This window comes from Agelaius tricolor, unplaced genomic scaffold (genome assembly GCF_023055355.1).
Source record: "Agelaius tricolor isolate 1412-34295 unplaced genomic scaffold, bAgeTri1.0.p SCAF_3, whole genome shotgun sequence".
Classification (NCBI taxonomy): domain Eukaryota; kingdom Metazoa; phylum Chordata; class Aves; order Passeriformes; family Icteridae; genus Agelaius; species Agelaius tricolor.
The window spans coordinates 10,648,265-10,663,810 of NW_027269263.1; the positions used below are offsets into that span (position 1 = coordinate 10,648,265).

The 15,546-nt window shown below is 39.3% G+C and overlaps 1 protein-coding gene across 1 annotated transcript in view; it reads right to left on the reverse strand.

Annotated features, from left to right (window-relative positions):
- Positions 1-15,546, reverse strand: part of SYT10 (synaptotagmin 10) — a 45,996-nt gene that overhangs the window by 17,333 nt on the left and 13,117 nt on the right. The window contains exons 2-3 of the mRNA XM_071422448.1: positions 14,843-15,200; positions 8,283-8,847 (exon numbers count right to left, since the gene is read on the reverse strand). Of these exons, the coding sequence (XP_071278549.1) occupies positions 8,283-8,847; positions 14,843-15,200 (923 nt within the window). The remainder of the gene's footprint in view (positions 1-8,282; positions 8,848-14,842; positions 15,201-15,546) is intronic.

The window sequence follows — 15,546 nt, forward strand, 5'->3', positions numbered from 1 at the left end:
AGCATTCAATTTAATTTAGAATCTCAATGCTATGGAAAATTGATGTGTTTTTTTACTTTATAATTCACTAGATAATTAAGTTGACAGTAGTAGTCTGACAGGAGCCCTTCAGTACAAGCAAACCTGAAAAATCAAGGCACAGACTGCCCCTAACAACCACATCTGCATCACAGTGTGCCTCAAACAAAACACAACTCACAAGACACAATCCAGTGGTTGTGATTTGTGCATATTTTAAAATAATCCTCAAATTGCCTTACATATATCACATATTTTATGAAAATTGCACATGACTTAAGTCCCATGACACTTCATCTCTTTCATAGACCTATTTCGATTTTTTCTTTTTCTTCTTGAACTGAATTTGGGTTTCAATTAACAGCTAGCTTTATGGATTCTTGTAATGATTGCCTCCCACTGGCTTCCAATAGCAGGTACAGAAAAACCAGCATCCAGCATAGCTGCACTTATGCAAATGGAAGCCTCTGTTGACACCTCATATCTGTCCTTCACTTATTTCCCTGTGAAATATTTCCCTTCTGTACCCACCAGCCACCACACAGCACTAAGGACCTGAAACTGCCCAGCACTCTACCAGCTTCAACTACTTTCAAAGCTACCCTTTCACCTCTACCCCATCCATTTTCTGGTATGGTGGGTCTAGAACAAAATAAAGCAAAGAAAAAAAATGGTCTGACATGCACATATCAGTTATTCTGATGAACTTTGTGGGTTTTGAGCTACAGAATGCAGATTTTTAAAATTAGCATAATTCTCATCCCACATTAGTAACCACGTGAATGAATGTGCTAATAATATTTTTCCATTACTTCCATTAGGATCTGTCCACATTCTGTGCTTTATGGGCTCCTGGGAAATTAGTCCAGGAGTTGGCACAGTCAGAAATAAAAAAATTCTTATTCTATTCTATTTGTTACCATACCCAATGGACACCAGTGCTCTCATTTCCACACATATGCCTGTAAAAATTGCAGCATTTCTACAGAGGCTGTGCTCCCCACTCACAATATGGATAAAAGGGAAGGAATATGAAGAGAAGTTTGGAGAACTTGTAGGGGAGCATCAATTAAACTGAATGAGGTTTCTGAACTGCTGTTGCTGGAAAAAGCTTTGCTGCCAATTAATTTTCTCAGTAGTCTCCATAAAATTCAATAAAAGAGACAACTTTTAACTAGGAACGCCCACAGGTTCAGTGGGGAAGGTGGCTATAGATCCTTCCATGTTCAGGGTAGTTCTACTCAGAAAAATCTACCCCCATAACTCTGAACAGGAAAACTGTTTATTCCCTATGCTGATAGTCTAATAACTTTCACAGTCTCCCTCCTCTATGCCAACATCTTAACTATGACAGCAAGGGTGAAAAGCTTATAGGGACCTGATATATGAAAAAAGGTGTCATTACTGAGTCACAACTTCAGATAATTTTTTCACTGGTGTTTGTTTCCTCTTCTTTTCCATTAGTTTTTCAAGCTTTGAAATTCAAACAAAATCTTAAAACAGCTTAAAAAATCTTAAAACTTGCTCTGTATTCTTACAATGAACTATGTAAATGCTACTGGAACTGGAAAATTTACATGATTTTGTTGTTACTAGTCTGTCATTGATTTCCATGGTTAAAATAACAAGTATCTGCATAATTAGTAGTGCAGTACAAATTAGATTCCCTCAAAAAATTACTTGTTGCTACTTTATCATTCATATTATCATAATCCACAGTAACAATTTCAGTTCTTAATCTCAATTTTAATGTCTGGAACTACTTTCCTATTAATTGTAATTAGAATGATGTTTTAAAGACTGCATGTATGAGTAGCACAGCAAAAATACTAATGGCAGCATGAATTCCATTTGTACTTGATTTCTAACCAAATTAATTGCAAATTTCATTCTCAGTTTTCCTGCTATATTTTGAGCAAGCCATCATAATAAATAATAATAGTAATTTTCTAGCTACCTGAGAAGGTATTCAACCATTTGCTTTTCTAGACTTTTAGCTGTTTCCTTTAGTAACACTGAAAACTGTCCTTCTATATGGCATGTAAATTTGAAGAAAAATGTGTTGGCAGAGTGAGACCTTTGGATTACTCAAATACTGCAGGAATATAATTCCCCCATAGCACAGATTTTTCTTTCTCTGTTTAGAAACATATATATTTATGTTTTCCAATAAAAACTACTGACATTAAGCTTCAAGAATCAGGGATAAATGAATGTTGGGAGGATAACAATGAATGTTGGGAGTTGGATGGATGGAGAAAGAAGAACTGCCCCCTGAGAAAATTAGCTAAGAATGTATTAAGGTATTCCTGCTTTTGAGGCATATAGCAAGAGTTCAAAGGATGATAGTATAGAACAGAAGAAAAATCTACCAGTCTATTTTCTCATTTATGCATTTGGAATCTGATGGTACCCTTGCTATCACAGAAATTATTAAAAGTTCTGTGAGGCTCAGACGGCAGAGCTAATTCTACCACCTCTTGAGGGGATTTTCCTTTGGAAACCTTGTCCCCACCGCTAATATTTATTTTCGTCTCCTGTTATTCTTTGCATATCAAACCCAGCTCTTTCCTTCCTCTCAGCACCAGCTCCTGATTGAGCTGTTGCCCTGGGAAATGAATCAATTAAGTTTGTGTTTGTTCTTGCCTCTGTGGAAGACAGTATGGAAGCAGTGGGGCCTGTTGCTCTATAATGACCGTGTCCTCTGTTGGTGGGGGGCTGATGCCTGGCTGAGCCTGTCACCCTGGTTGCTCTGGGTAAGCTCTGTGGCTGGTTGCAGCCCTGATGGCAGAGGCAGAATTCCTTGAGGCTGCAGAATGCCCTGGAATCCTCCTGGGTGCTCCTTGTGCTGCTCCCTCTGTACAGAACCATCTGTCTGGTGCACCGGGGCGTTGCCTATTCCTGCCTCAGAACAGCTGAGATCAGAGCTGCTTCTGTGAACCAACAGTGACAGAAGAATGAACCAAATTGTCTGTAGCCCCCCGTAGAAAGATGCTTTTCTGGAGCTGCAGTGCAATGTCTGCAAAGAGGCTTTGCAGTGAGAAACTCAGAGAGATCTCAGGACACAGCAGGTCAGACAAGTCATGCACCTGCAGCTGCCACAGCACTGGCTGGATGCAGAGATATAAAAGTCCCTTGAGGAAACCATGCCCTTCATTCACCTAATATTTATTACTTTTAGGGTAGAGTGAAAGTAGCGGTTTGCCTTTAGAAAATCAAAATATTAAAATAATTTGTCATTTCAAATGAAAAGAAACATTAAATAATAATAATAGAAACCGTCCCGGCCTTCAGTAACTGGACAGAAATCCACCATTTCTCCATTGCCTTTTCTAGTTATCAACCAGACCTAAAGCAGTTCCAAACATAAATTAAAGTCTCCAAAAGATTTAAATTAAGGTATCCAAAAGGTTTGAAGAGTGATCCAGAGTATTCTCTCAGCTGCTCAGCAGCAGCATTGGTCCCATGGATCCCTTTTATCACTGGCCCTGAGCAGAAATACAAGTGCCAGCAGTTCTTGGCTTAGAAGGGGCTCTTCCCATTTGCAGAGATGATCAATGTTCCTACACTGACAAGCCCCGAGTCTTTAAGGTTCTTTAAGGACTTTTAGGAACCTGTTTAAGGTTCTGTTGAACCTTTCAGGTGCATTTCCAGAGATATTCATAGGTCTAAGTGCATTCTGAGGAAGATGGGTAGCTGTAGGGCTTGGCCCACCACATTGCTGGTGATAAATCTTTTCCTCATAGAGCTGCTCTTTGAACAAAAGGAAACAGGACAGTCCTTAAAATGTGGCCTCAAGGCTGGGCTACAAAAAACACCTCTGCCAGCTCTCTGCCACAACTGCCTTACTCAGGGAAAAGCTTTGCCCACTTACAAAGCAGGGGAGATGGAGAAAACAAAGCAAAGATTATGCTCTGGGTGAAATTCAGATGTAGGTTTCGTTCTTGTTTGATGAGGAAATCAGAAGAATCTATTTCCATAAGAGAGGCCAGCAGCCAGCAGAATTACCTGTGTTATTCCCTACTCTGGCAGAAGTTTGATATAAATGAACTGAGACAAATGTTACTGTCCTACTTATTTAAAAATATATGCATTTAAGCACTTCTGTCTTTCCCAGAGATGCTAATAATTATATTCCAATTGCTTTGGAAACAGCAGTTGTGCACCACGGACATCACATGAAGACTGTGTCCTTACAAAATCTGCTTTTACATTCCACTTCACAAATGAGCAAACTGCAGCACTGAAATGCCTGGTGTTGGAGAACTAAATAATAATCTAGTTCCATCTGTCTACGTGAGATAATTCAAGAGGGTACAAGTACATGACAATTTGATGACTAAGATCCCCAAGAGACTACCACTGTTGGAAATGGGAATGGCTTTCCTCTAAATTCTGAGCTTTATTTTTTTTTTTCCTATAATTGGTTACTCTAACAGACTTCACAGGATACCTTCAGAAAAAAAAAAAAAGCTTTCTGACAGTCACTTGCCAATTTTTTTAGGCAACAGCATTAGAGAAAGTTTCCAAAGCAGTGATAATTTTTAAAAGTATTATTGTAACGCAATAAACGTTTACATGCAGAAATTGTTGGATCCCAAGCAGTGGACTTCTTGCCTAGAAAATTTTAAGACACTGAATATTAGAAGTACTTGTTAGCAATTCCAAATAGAGTTTACTTTTTTTAAAGTATGCAGTATATTTTGATAGTAACAAAACCTCAGAAATGTATGCAAAACTTTCAAGCACTTGACACAAAGAGAACTCTCATGTTTTGATTAAACAATCCATTTGAAATTATTTGTTTGCCTCTAATGTAATGAATTAATTTTCTCAAGTGTAGTGAGAATTACAGTATTCCAATATCATGAACAACCTTCACAGGTAGTCCAAAGCTTTTTTTTTAATTAATCAGATGAACAAAAGCAAATGATGGATTATTAATTGCAAATTCGATCACCTATTCAAGCAAAATCTGGGGATATACCAGATATCTAAGATACTTTTCCTACACTACTGATTTTGCTCTAAATTTACATTAATACACTAACTTTAAGAAAGGAATATACTTTAGCACTTAAAACAGGTACATGTTACATATTATAAAACATGTTTTCAACATAGAAACAACAACACAGAAATACAACAGAGAAACAATGGTATGAATGAAGAAATGAAGGCAAAAACCCAAACTACAAAATGTGAATAAATATCAGCATCTGAAAACAATGAGAATAAAAATGAGTGTGTGTGTGGGGGCCAATCCTGCACTTCCATAGAATAATTTCAAATTATTATTAGGAGCAAATAAAGTGTATTAAAACTGTAGATTCACACAGAGGCATTGGGTTTAGAGCCAAAAGGACTCAATGCAACCATCCAGTCTGATTTTCCCAGACTGTATTTCCTGTACCAAATAAAAACTCCTTATGGTTGGACAAGAAACCTTTTTAGAATTATGTTAGCTACTGACAAAAAGTTGTTGCATAACAAAGAATCTCCTGATCTCCTGTAGTAATTTCCTTCATAGGCAGAATGTTGCAATTCATCTTTTTGGTAAAGCTCTCTAGTAGTGTTGAAGACTGCAGTTTGGTGTCATAAGAATAGATTCTTTTCACACTGGTAATAGGAATTTTTTTTACCCTCATTTTAACTTCTGAGTAGAAAATTCTTGACTGTGGAAGAGATGTAAAAGATTCACAGATGAGGAGAGGCTGCTTCCATTGTTTTTTTTTTAAGTTTTGGACTAATTCTTTTTTTAAGTTTTGGACTAATTCTTTGATCTATGACTTCTATTATTTTCCACATCTATCATTTAGCAACAGCACGAGCAGACCACTGGGTGTAGGAATCACGTCTGAACAGAGACAAAAAACTTCTCAGAACATACAACAAAACAGAGCAAAGGTGAAGAAGTAAAAAGCATGAGAGAAATACATTTGCAGAATGGCATCTTGGTTCCTGGGTTCTAGTGGGTGGGGATGGCCTTCTCCAATCACACAGCCTGCTTGACTTGCAAGGATTCTTTATGAACACCAAAGCACATTTGCTTGGATTAGAATGATTTTGCACCAGTTGTAGAACCAGCTGGATCTTTCTTTTTCAAGGTTTATCAAAGTTCAGTTGACTCTGGCCAACACTAGTCATTTAACTGCTAGTTAGTGACTTTGGTAAACTTTATATCTGGTGTTTAAGACAGTGAGTCCTCACTGATTAACATCTCACACAGTGTTTATTCCTTTGAAGGTTTTGCTCTCTCAACTTAGAGTTTCTGAAATGACAAAACTAGAAGCCTGTATTCCGATTTCATGGAACAGCTCAAGTAAAACACAAGGCAGCACATTGCACACACAGTTACTGGACAACTTCTGGGAAGGCTTAATTTTTCCAGGAAAAAAAAATCAATTGCCAATTTCTTACATAATTTTCTGAGAATAGGGTAAGGTTTGTGAAAGATAATGAGGTTACTCAGCACTAGAAGATACCTCAATTTTATGTGCCCATTGTTGATGGTTTAAGTGGAGACAACCTTTTCATACACAAGCAGCACTTTAAACTATACTGACTGAAAGGCTGAAATCCAAAAACCTCATGCTTTATTTTAAGCTTGACACAGAGGAAAACAGCAGCAGAATGAGTTGGGCACAAAAACTGCATGCTTTAACCTTAACCCTTAGTGAGGAAGAAACTTGAATTGGGATCCAGTGCCAAGTTTAGCAACCATTTTCACCCATATGTGTATTAGTGTCAACCCCAAATGCATGATTGATCTGGTGTGGCATTTCCATCTGCTCAAAACCGGTGATGAACAATCCAGAAATCATTATTTGCTGAAATCATTCTAGTTATCAGTTGAAAATCTCATAGACACACCTGCTGCCAGTGACCAGTGCTTTTAAGTAATTACTAAGGTATTAAACACAATATCAAAGCTAGAAGAAATTTTTAAAAATGGTTATGTGGACTATTATTCCAAGACCTTAAACATAGATTCAATTTCAAGGGTGAGAACACAATTCTTAAGTTTACCTTACATCTGAGCTTGGTCAAACTAAGCATCCACAGATTTCTGGAGGTGTGCTGAAGGCTGTTCAGAGCAGTCGAAATAAATAGCTGCTGTTGTGAATTCACATTTGAAAACTGACTGCACTATTCAACACTCTCTGATATTTCTCTTTCCTCAGGGATCACAGTGCTCATGCTCAAACTGGCCAGGACATATCAGTGCTCCTTGTCCTTCTAATCATGCAGACCTGGACCTGTCTAGCAGGTATGAACATCAGGAAAGCCTTTGGTGAAAAAGGCATGGGAAGTCTCTGGCTGCAGAGAAGGGACAGTGTGAAGTTTCTGTGCCTGATGTGTAGCACTGGTCTGTCCTCCATTCACCCCCATGTGGAAACCCAGCCCGTGCTGAAACCTTGGGATGAGTCACACTGTTTGGATACACCCACAGAACCAAGGATGGCAAAACTTCTGTATAAATAGCATGCCAGTTGAAAAGAAACTAAAACCAAAATCAAAACCAAAACACCCTACACCTCACTATTTTAACTGTTTGGGTTTTTTTTCCCCCTTCAAATCCCCATCAGGGAGGATGAGTTTGCAATTCAAGGTAAATAAAGCAATATCTGGAGACTGCTGTTCTCTGGTAGCCTGTCATTCTTCCTGTCACCTGTACACAGACCTCCTTTTCTTGCTTACAACAATAAAAAAATTAATTTCTATTTCCTAATTCTTCTTGCTTGTGCTTCTTGAGTTTTCCTAGCAACCATCAGCAATGCAGATACAACTACTGGGGACCCTAAGCACAGTGCAGTCAGCAAAGAATGTTTTACACTTCAAGCATTTTCAGCTTCTTTGCCTTACCAAGGTTTCTAACCTATGAAAATTTCCTAACAAGACCAGGACAGGATGGGCCCTTTTTCTTAATAGATGGTCACTTTGCAGGACAAGGTGTTTTGCTAACAGGAAAATGTTATTCGTTCTGGCTAAGCAATGAGTTTCATGATGTAGCATTTAATTAATAAATGTGATTTATATACACACAGTGAGCCATAAAGATGACAGCATGCTCCCAGAAGATTTTTTGGTAATTAAATTTTATATCTTCCCAAGCATTATTCTCTGTGCTCAAAGGAAAATATTGACAGCTCCTCTTTTTAAATGTTTTTTATATTGGACTCTGCTGATAAACAGGGTACACTGCCAAAAACTACAAAAGAGAAATGAAAATATGATGTTAATGCTTTTGTAACATTACTTACTGTGGTGGCACAGTGGATGTCTTTCCATACATTGGCTTCCCTGGAGAGATCTGAGACTTCAAAAAGGTTATCAAGAATAACTTCCCCAATCATGTCATGTCTAGAAAATCTGTCAAAATCATAAACACTGAAATGCAATTTCCTGTTGCTGAGTTGATCATAGGCTACAGGGAACTGAAAGGTTTCATCAAAGACTGGATTTAATGTCTTTCTGTGAACTCGTGTCTGAAACTTCTTTTTCCTATCTGGAAGCAGATAAATCTTAACGTAGGGGTCGGATGTTCCTGTGAAGTCTTTAGCAGGCAGATCTAAGGCTTTGACAATTGTGACAGCCAGAAGTTCATTCTCATAATCGTACCGGAGAGTGAAGTTAAGTTTTCCACATGTTTTCACATCTTCTTGTTGCCCATCAGAATCCACAGACTTCTGTTTGTAGAGTTCTGGTTTAATTCTCCCAATGCTGGTTGTGGTCTCTCCCCTTTGCAACACTGGGTCTGTCCCCATGTTAAAATCAACACTGGACACCTGCATCTGCCTTGGCAAGTGCCTCCTGAAGGAATTGTGCCTGCACACACACACACAGACACACAAAACAAGCAATGGTTATCTCTGGGAAAAGACCATCTCTCAACAGAAAATATAAGAACAAATTAGTGAAAAGACTAAAAGAACTAAAAAATAGTCCTCTCCACACCTCCTTCAGTGTTTTGCAAGTGTTCAAGCATCCTTGAGAGGAAATGATCATTCAGAATTAATTTCTTGGCCCAGGAGACACCCACTGTCCCCGAAATAAATATATTTACAACTTTGCTTTCAGACTGTGCAGTTGAAACTGAATTCATGTTCTTTCACAGAACAAGTTGACAGTTCCAACATTGCATGATCCCACTTTGCCAGGGCCTGAGTAAAGTACGGTCAAACAGAAGAAAAAAAAGAAAAGCACTTGCAGAATTTTCATCAGTACTCTCTGCTTTTTTGGAGGCATTCCATGGTGGTTTTCCAATTAAATATTTACCAGCCTTCACACTGATGACTGTAAAAGGCACCTGAAAGGGAAATGCAGAGCTGTGTCTGGAGGTTTTTAGCATAGTACTTTGCCATCCTACCACATTTTATATACACTCGCTTGGTATCTGCTGCACTGAGGTGCAGGCTGCTTTCTCCAGAAGCACTGGGAATATTTTGTTCTGCTTGCAAAGCATTTCAGAGTTTTGCCAACAATTTTCTGCCATTGCTTTTTTTTTTTTCCCCTTTTGTTCTCACGGTCTGCCATGAGTTGTATTAGAAAGCTCATTCCTGTGCCACTAGCAAGAAACAGTATGTTAAATTCCTTGCAATTCTGAATACAATGTTACATAAACATATGTACTTAAGGGCTTATCTCGGCTCATGAATCTGAATGGAAAGTTGTGCTGTTCCTACTAAGAGTGAAATCAAACCCCTGGCGTGCCATGCAACCTTAGAGTAGTATAAAAACACTGGACAAAAACCTTCACAGCATTTATCAGCAGCAGATGCCATTATGACTACACTATCCAGTTTATTTTTTAGGCATTTTCACATTTCCTTGGTACTTCCCTACCCCAACAATCTGTGCTGCCAAAGCTTACCACCTCCTCCTGTGAGCACACTTAGTTGCCATTAAAGAACAATCCAATTGTCAGAATTTCCTCTGCTTTTTTTGCAATCAATTGCTTATTAATGCCACATGTAGCCTTGCCTTATTGCTTGGTTTCCCTGTGGTGTTGTGTTCTGAAAACAAGAGGTGTCACAGCTGTGTGTTTCTTTCTTTAAAACAGAAATGCAAATTGTCCATTTGAAAGCAACCAGGACTCATTTCATAGATATTATTTGTATTTTTGCTGTAAGTGAAGAGGTTGCAGAAGGCAAGAAGCACAAAACTGCTGCAGTTCAGCCGAGCAGAGACACAAGAGGGTAATCTGCAGCTATTAAATAATAGACAAGAACCTTTCCCCTTTCAGCTGTTTGAGTCCTGCTAGGTGCAGGGAGCAGTCCTAGCTCAACACAAGAACAGGGCAGGGAGAGCTACATAGTCTAGACTTGAAGTAGCTCAAAAAACCCCAGGTGTTTGGATGTCAAATTTAGATGAGCTCTGCACTCCTCTTGTAACACACTTGGCCTTTCTTTCTTTACAGATAAACAAGTGAAAAGATTTTCTTCTCTCTTAAATGTTAAAACTCCCTGAATTCATAGTGTCTAATTTCCACATTGGAATGGAGTGAGGAATGAAAAGGCCCTGACTGGTCAGAAAACTAGAATACTGTCCTCAGGGAGTTTCACAGCTGTTCTTGTGCTTTTGCCTCCAAGAAGAGCAAGATCTCATGGGTGTGCCAAACATGGGGAAGGGGCTGAACTCCACCCAAAATGCAGGGCAATAAATTCCTGAGCAGACAGCACTTTAGGGACCATCTTTTTAGTATCTTTGACTCCTAATGAGGTCCAGGCAGACCTGTGTTACTGCTGCTTCTGTCAGTGCTCAGGAAACCTGGGCAGAGAGGCCTTCCTGAGTGCTCCTCACACCTGCTGCTGTACAGCTGAGATGCCCAGATGAGCACGGGGTCATAGAATAGTTTGAGTCAGAGAGGACCTTATAGATGATCCAGTTCCAATCCCTCTGCCATGGGGGATGGTGTTCAAACCCTGTTGTGCACCAGCAGTGGCTAAAACTGCCTTTTTAGGGGAAACAGTGAAGCTGATTATACAACATCAGTTTGACCAGAAACAGGTACATGACAAAATCTCCTTTCTTCAACTTCTCTTGCATTTTTGACAACCTGAGTTAATGCAAGCAAAAAAATATGAGACCCCAAATCTATGATTTCTAAGGTATGAGCTCTCTTTTAAATTTTCAGACTTCACATGCTTCAGATCCTCTACTGAATTGTTGTGAGATGTCACTAAGTGAAAGAATGCATTTGTATGGCTGTTCCCTGTGGGAATCAGCAGCACTTTTGCTCTAGTAAGCCAAAGTCCTAATTACACAGTGCCTAGTATCTGTTCTGAGTCACAGCATTTCACCAAGACAGCTAATTGGTCTGCTAATTATTAAGATGTTTCATTGTTGTCATGGCAACATATTTATCTTCCTTTGTTCTGCAGTAACAAAGGGATTAATGACTGTGATAATGAAATACAAGGATGTCAGAAAACCAGGTTGTTAAAATGTGGCAGAGCTACCAACAGATGCGAATCCAGGTATGTCAACCTCTACTGACTCTTACATGCAGCACTCCTACAGTAGACTTGCCTTCCATAACAGAACAAATGCATTTTGAGTATTAGCAAATCTGCATGTAAATGTAATATAAAACTGTATTTTCATGGGCATAATGACACTATGAAGCTGGCTTCTAACTCACTGAGACTGCCACATCTGTGACAAAAGGGAGGGATAGGGTGTTGATTTATGGTATGACTTGAGATTTATGAGGGGGACTTGGGTCTAGCTTTCCTAGTTGGCATTTGAGCGATCTTTTGGCCCAAATCCAGAAAACAGCATGATTACTGGTGGTATTTAGACAGAACAAAAGCTTCTCCTTGCAACCACTAAAATCAACAGATATGTTTGTTTTTCTTTAACCTTAACAAACCCAAGCACTTCACTTTTGCCTTCATGCCCCTGGGGAACTGACTGGCTCAACATGTTCCTCTCCAGCTGACACTAAAGAGCAAAAAGCATGTTCTTGGAAAGTACAGGTGAATGTTTGAAGAATTAATTTCCATAGAAGCAATAAACTATATTGCAAAATACTATCACAAAGTATGGGAGAGGGTGGTACTCAAAACCACAGAGCAAAATTTGCAAATGAGCAGCACTGCTGCAGTTCTTCTGCTGTAGTGGTTAATTGGTATCAAGGACTAAAGCAGGTCTTTTCATATTATCAGGGACTATGAAAAATATGTAGTTATAACTAAAGAGAAAGGTATCATTTCCCCCATACTAACATGTCTCTGTGCTAATGTACAGTCTAAAAAATGTGATCAGGCACATCTGATTGTTGCTCTGATTGGTTTATTAAAATCCTCATGCTTCAATTACAATTGCTCAACATGGATTAATTTATTTTATTAAGAGCTGATCAGGCTGCATGAAGCCATCACAGAACTTTTAATTTTCCCCATCTCAGGTGAGCTGAGTGCACAGGAGACAATCCAGGCAGCAAACATTCCTCTCAGACCCTTTGTCAATGGAATACATTTAGGAGAGGGTGCATCTGAATCCCTCAGGACTCCTGAGGACAAGAAAGCATTGCTGCATTGAAAATGGTGCAAGAGAAGTTGTGCTACCTCTGCATCTGCCTTTGCCTCCTTTTTATTTAGAGGCCCCCAGTCAAGAAAACAAGAGCCAGATTTCAGTCATTTTGCTGGTACATTGTTTCCAGCTGGGCTTGAAACAAAAAAAAAGGAATAATTCAGAAACCTGGTCTAAATGTCCAGCCTCATTGTCATAAATGATATTCTTGACAGCAGCAATTAATACAGGCTGTTAGGACTCCCTTAAGGCAGGCAGGGTGTAGATAAAATGTTTACAAACAGAAAGATCACAATTTCTGGGTAATTTTTAAGGCACCTGTCATTCTAAACATGTTTTGTAAAATGATGCAGAATTTTTCACCCAACTCTAAAAGAAGGTGATATTTCCAAACACTCTGCTACTGATTGGCTGTGGTGGGACAATCCAAAGCACAGGAGCTGTCCCTTTCAGAGGAGATTTAACCCTGATAATCTTGAGAAGACAAAAAGAAACCTCCCTTACAAGGTTGCAGAAAGACTGGTACTGATAGGAAGTTTTACTTATGTAAAACTGTCCTTGGCTTCACAAATATTTTGTATTCAATTAGATCCCAGTCCAAATCACTCTAGAGACCTGTGAGAATATTTTCACTGCCTGAAGTAGATCTGGAACATATCCCTGCAACTTCTTTCTCCCCCTATAGTGCAATTGGGACTATTCAAGTCCATTTGCCAGCCAGCTATATCTTCTGTCTATTCAGGAGGTCAGACAGTCTGAATACTTGGATTTGATGGATAAACTCTTTCAGTTAATATCCTTTTAGGTAGCAGTGAGCTGGATAATGGGCTTGCCATGCTAAACTGTACCAATTTTTGTTCCTCTGTGTTTAGTGCAACAGTTAAAAGTTCAGAATTATCCAAGTGTTGTGGGAATGTTCCTCAGCATTTGGATGCTCGGCTCCTGTTCTGAGCAGATGGATACAGTAGCAGGAACCAGGCACAGCCAGGCTAATGTGGCTTGAAGCCAGCTGGACAGTCTCATAATTCAGGAGATGCTTGGGCTGCTAAACCAGTCAGTCAGACCTCCTCTGGCTGGAGTGCTCTCATTTTGGGAGCTTCATGTGCCTTCCTGCTGGCTGGTCTGTGAGGCTGGAATAGCTGAGAAAAAGCACTTGAGCACTCACTGCCACAACGAGTGCACTGAGCTGGCAAAACATTGTCTGTAGGGCTCCCAGGAGGCCAGCAAAGTATGTGCCCACTCAGTGTAAAGCATGTGTCTTCTCCTCCTTTTGCCTCTAATTATTGTGAATGTGAGCCTTTTTTGTTTGTTTGTTTCTTTGAGGTTAGTGGGTTTTCTCATGTGGTTGGTTTTGGGATTCTTTTTTTTTTTTTGGTAGTACGTGTTTCCTTAGGAAACGGCACTTTGAGGGAAATGCTACTTCCTACTTCCTACACAGTACCTGTGCTGTAACTTATGGCATTACACAATACTTCAGGTGCCTCTTTTAGCCTTAATTTTCTCAATCTTTGCTTGTAAGACAATCCCCTTTTTATTTCAGGATTTGATCTTTGCAGTTCATTGTTTGTTTCTATGCATTAAATTTACTGACAGTGTTTGAAGAAAATCCCATTTGAATCTATAGGTCCCTGCACGTCTTCACTGTTTTTCAATATAACATGGCACCTGATGAAAATTAAAGTTTCTGTCCTCCAGAATACTAATACTAAAGAAACCCCTAAGGAATGCAATGTGATTTTCATTTATTATAGACCTATATGGAATCTGTGCAGCCTTAAGATCAGTCCATAAGGATCTGTATTTTTAGACTGGAATTTTAATTCCATCATAATCAGCAAACCATGTCTTCAGGAAATGTGCCATCAACAATGAGTCTATCATTCATTTGGTTGAAAGGGAAACTTTCATCTGCAGAAACAACTGATGGATCTATAAAAAACATCTCTGTGAAAATCTAGACTCGCAATTCTTTAAAAAAGCACTGAAATATGTTTTCCTGTAATCAAAACCCAAAAGGGAAACGCTTAAAGTGGCAACAGCTATCTTTACAAAGTAGTAGAAGATGTAGATTTCACTTTTATATGTTAAAATGATTATGTAACTGGAGGTACACTAAATGTTCCAGAATATTCTGTCCAAAGAACAATGCGGCTTCACACTCACATGACCGATGTTTTACCCAAAACTTCTAAGAAACCTGTGAACAATCCAGCAATCCTGGAAACTTTCAGCAGTGTTCCTGCTCTACTTGTTCCTGGGAAAGGTGCCACAGGTGCCTCTGACCTACCTTGATGAGGACGTGGGCTCGGTGATCTGCCTCTGCATCCGAGCGTGTCTGATCAGGTGCTCCTTCAGCGCGTTCTGCACTTCTGCTGGGATATCAGGGGAAGTGTGGCTGATTTTCAGAGCTGCTTCAAGCACCTTGGTCGTAGCTTTCCCATTTTCTTTGACTTCCTTTTTCTCACTGTTCTCCAAAACCTCCGTGGGAGCGCTGGAGTTGCTCTGTGGGACATTGCTGGCACTGGAGGTGAGGGGTTTGCTCCTCCAGCAGGGCCAGCACAGCTTCCAAAAGACAAAAAGCGAGACCACCAGCAAGGCAAGCCCGCAGAAGCTGACAACCACTGCTAAGAGACTGACTGAGACATCTGCAAGGAATTAGAAACAAAAAGCATCGTGACAGACAAACATGCAGAGAAAAAAAAATTTAAAATTACACAGGCAAGGAGATAGAAGCGTTTTTATTCTTATGTCTGTGTAGAGCTTTGAAGTCCTATTAAAGGTTGTGAGTTGATGAGTTGGTTTTTTTCATTTTTCCTTTTTTTCTTTTTCTTTCTTTTTCTTTCTTTTTTCTTTTTGATATCTAAGCCCATAGCTTTAAGATTTTATCATTTTATTATTATTTAATTTATTATTTTCTCTATTATTTCTTTATTATTTTCTAATATCTGCTTCACAAACATTCCTTTAGCTGTTCCGGCCAAGGGCCAGTAT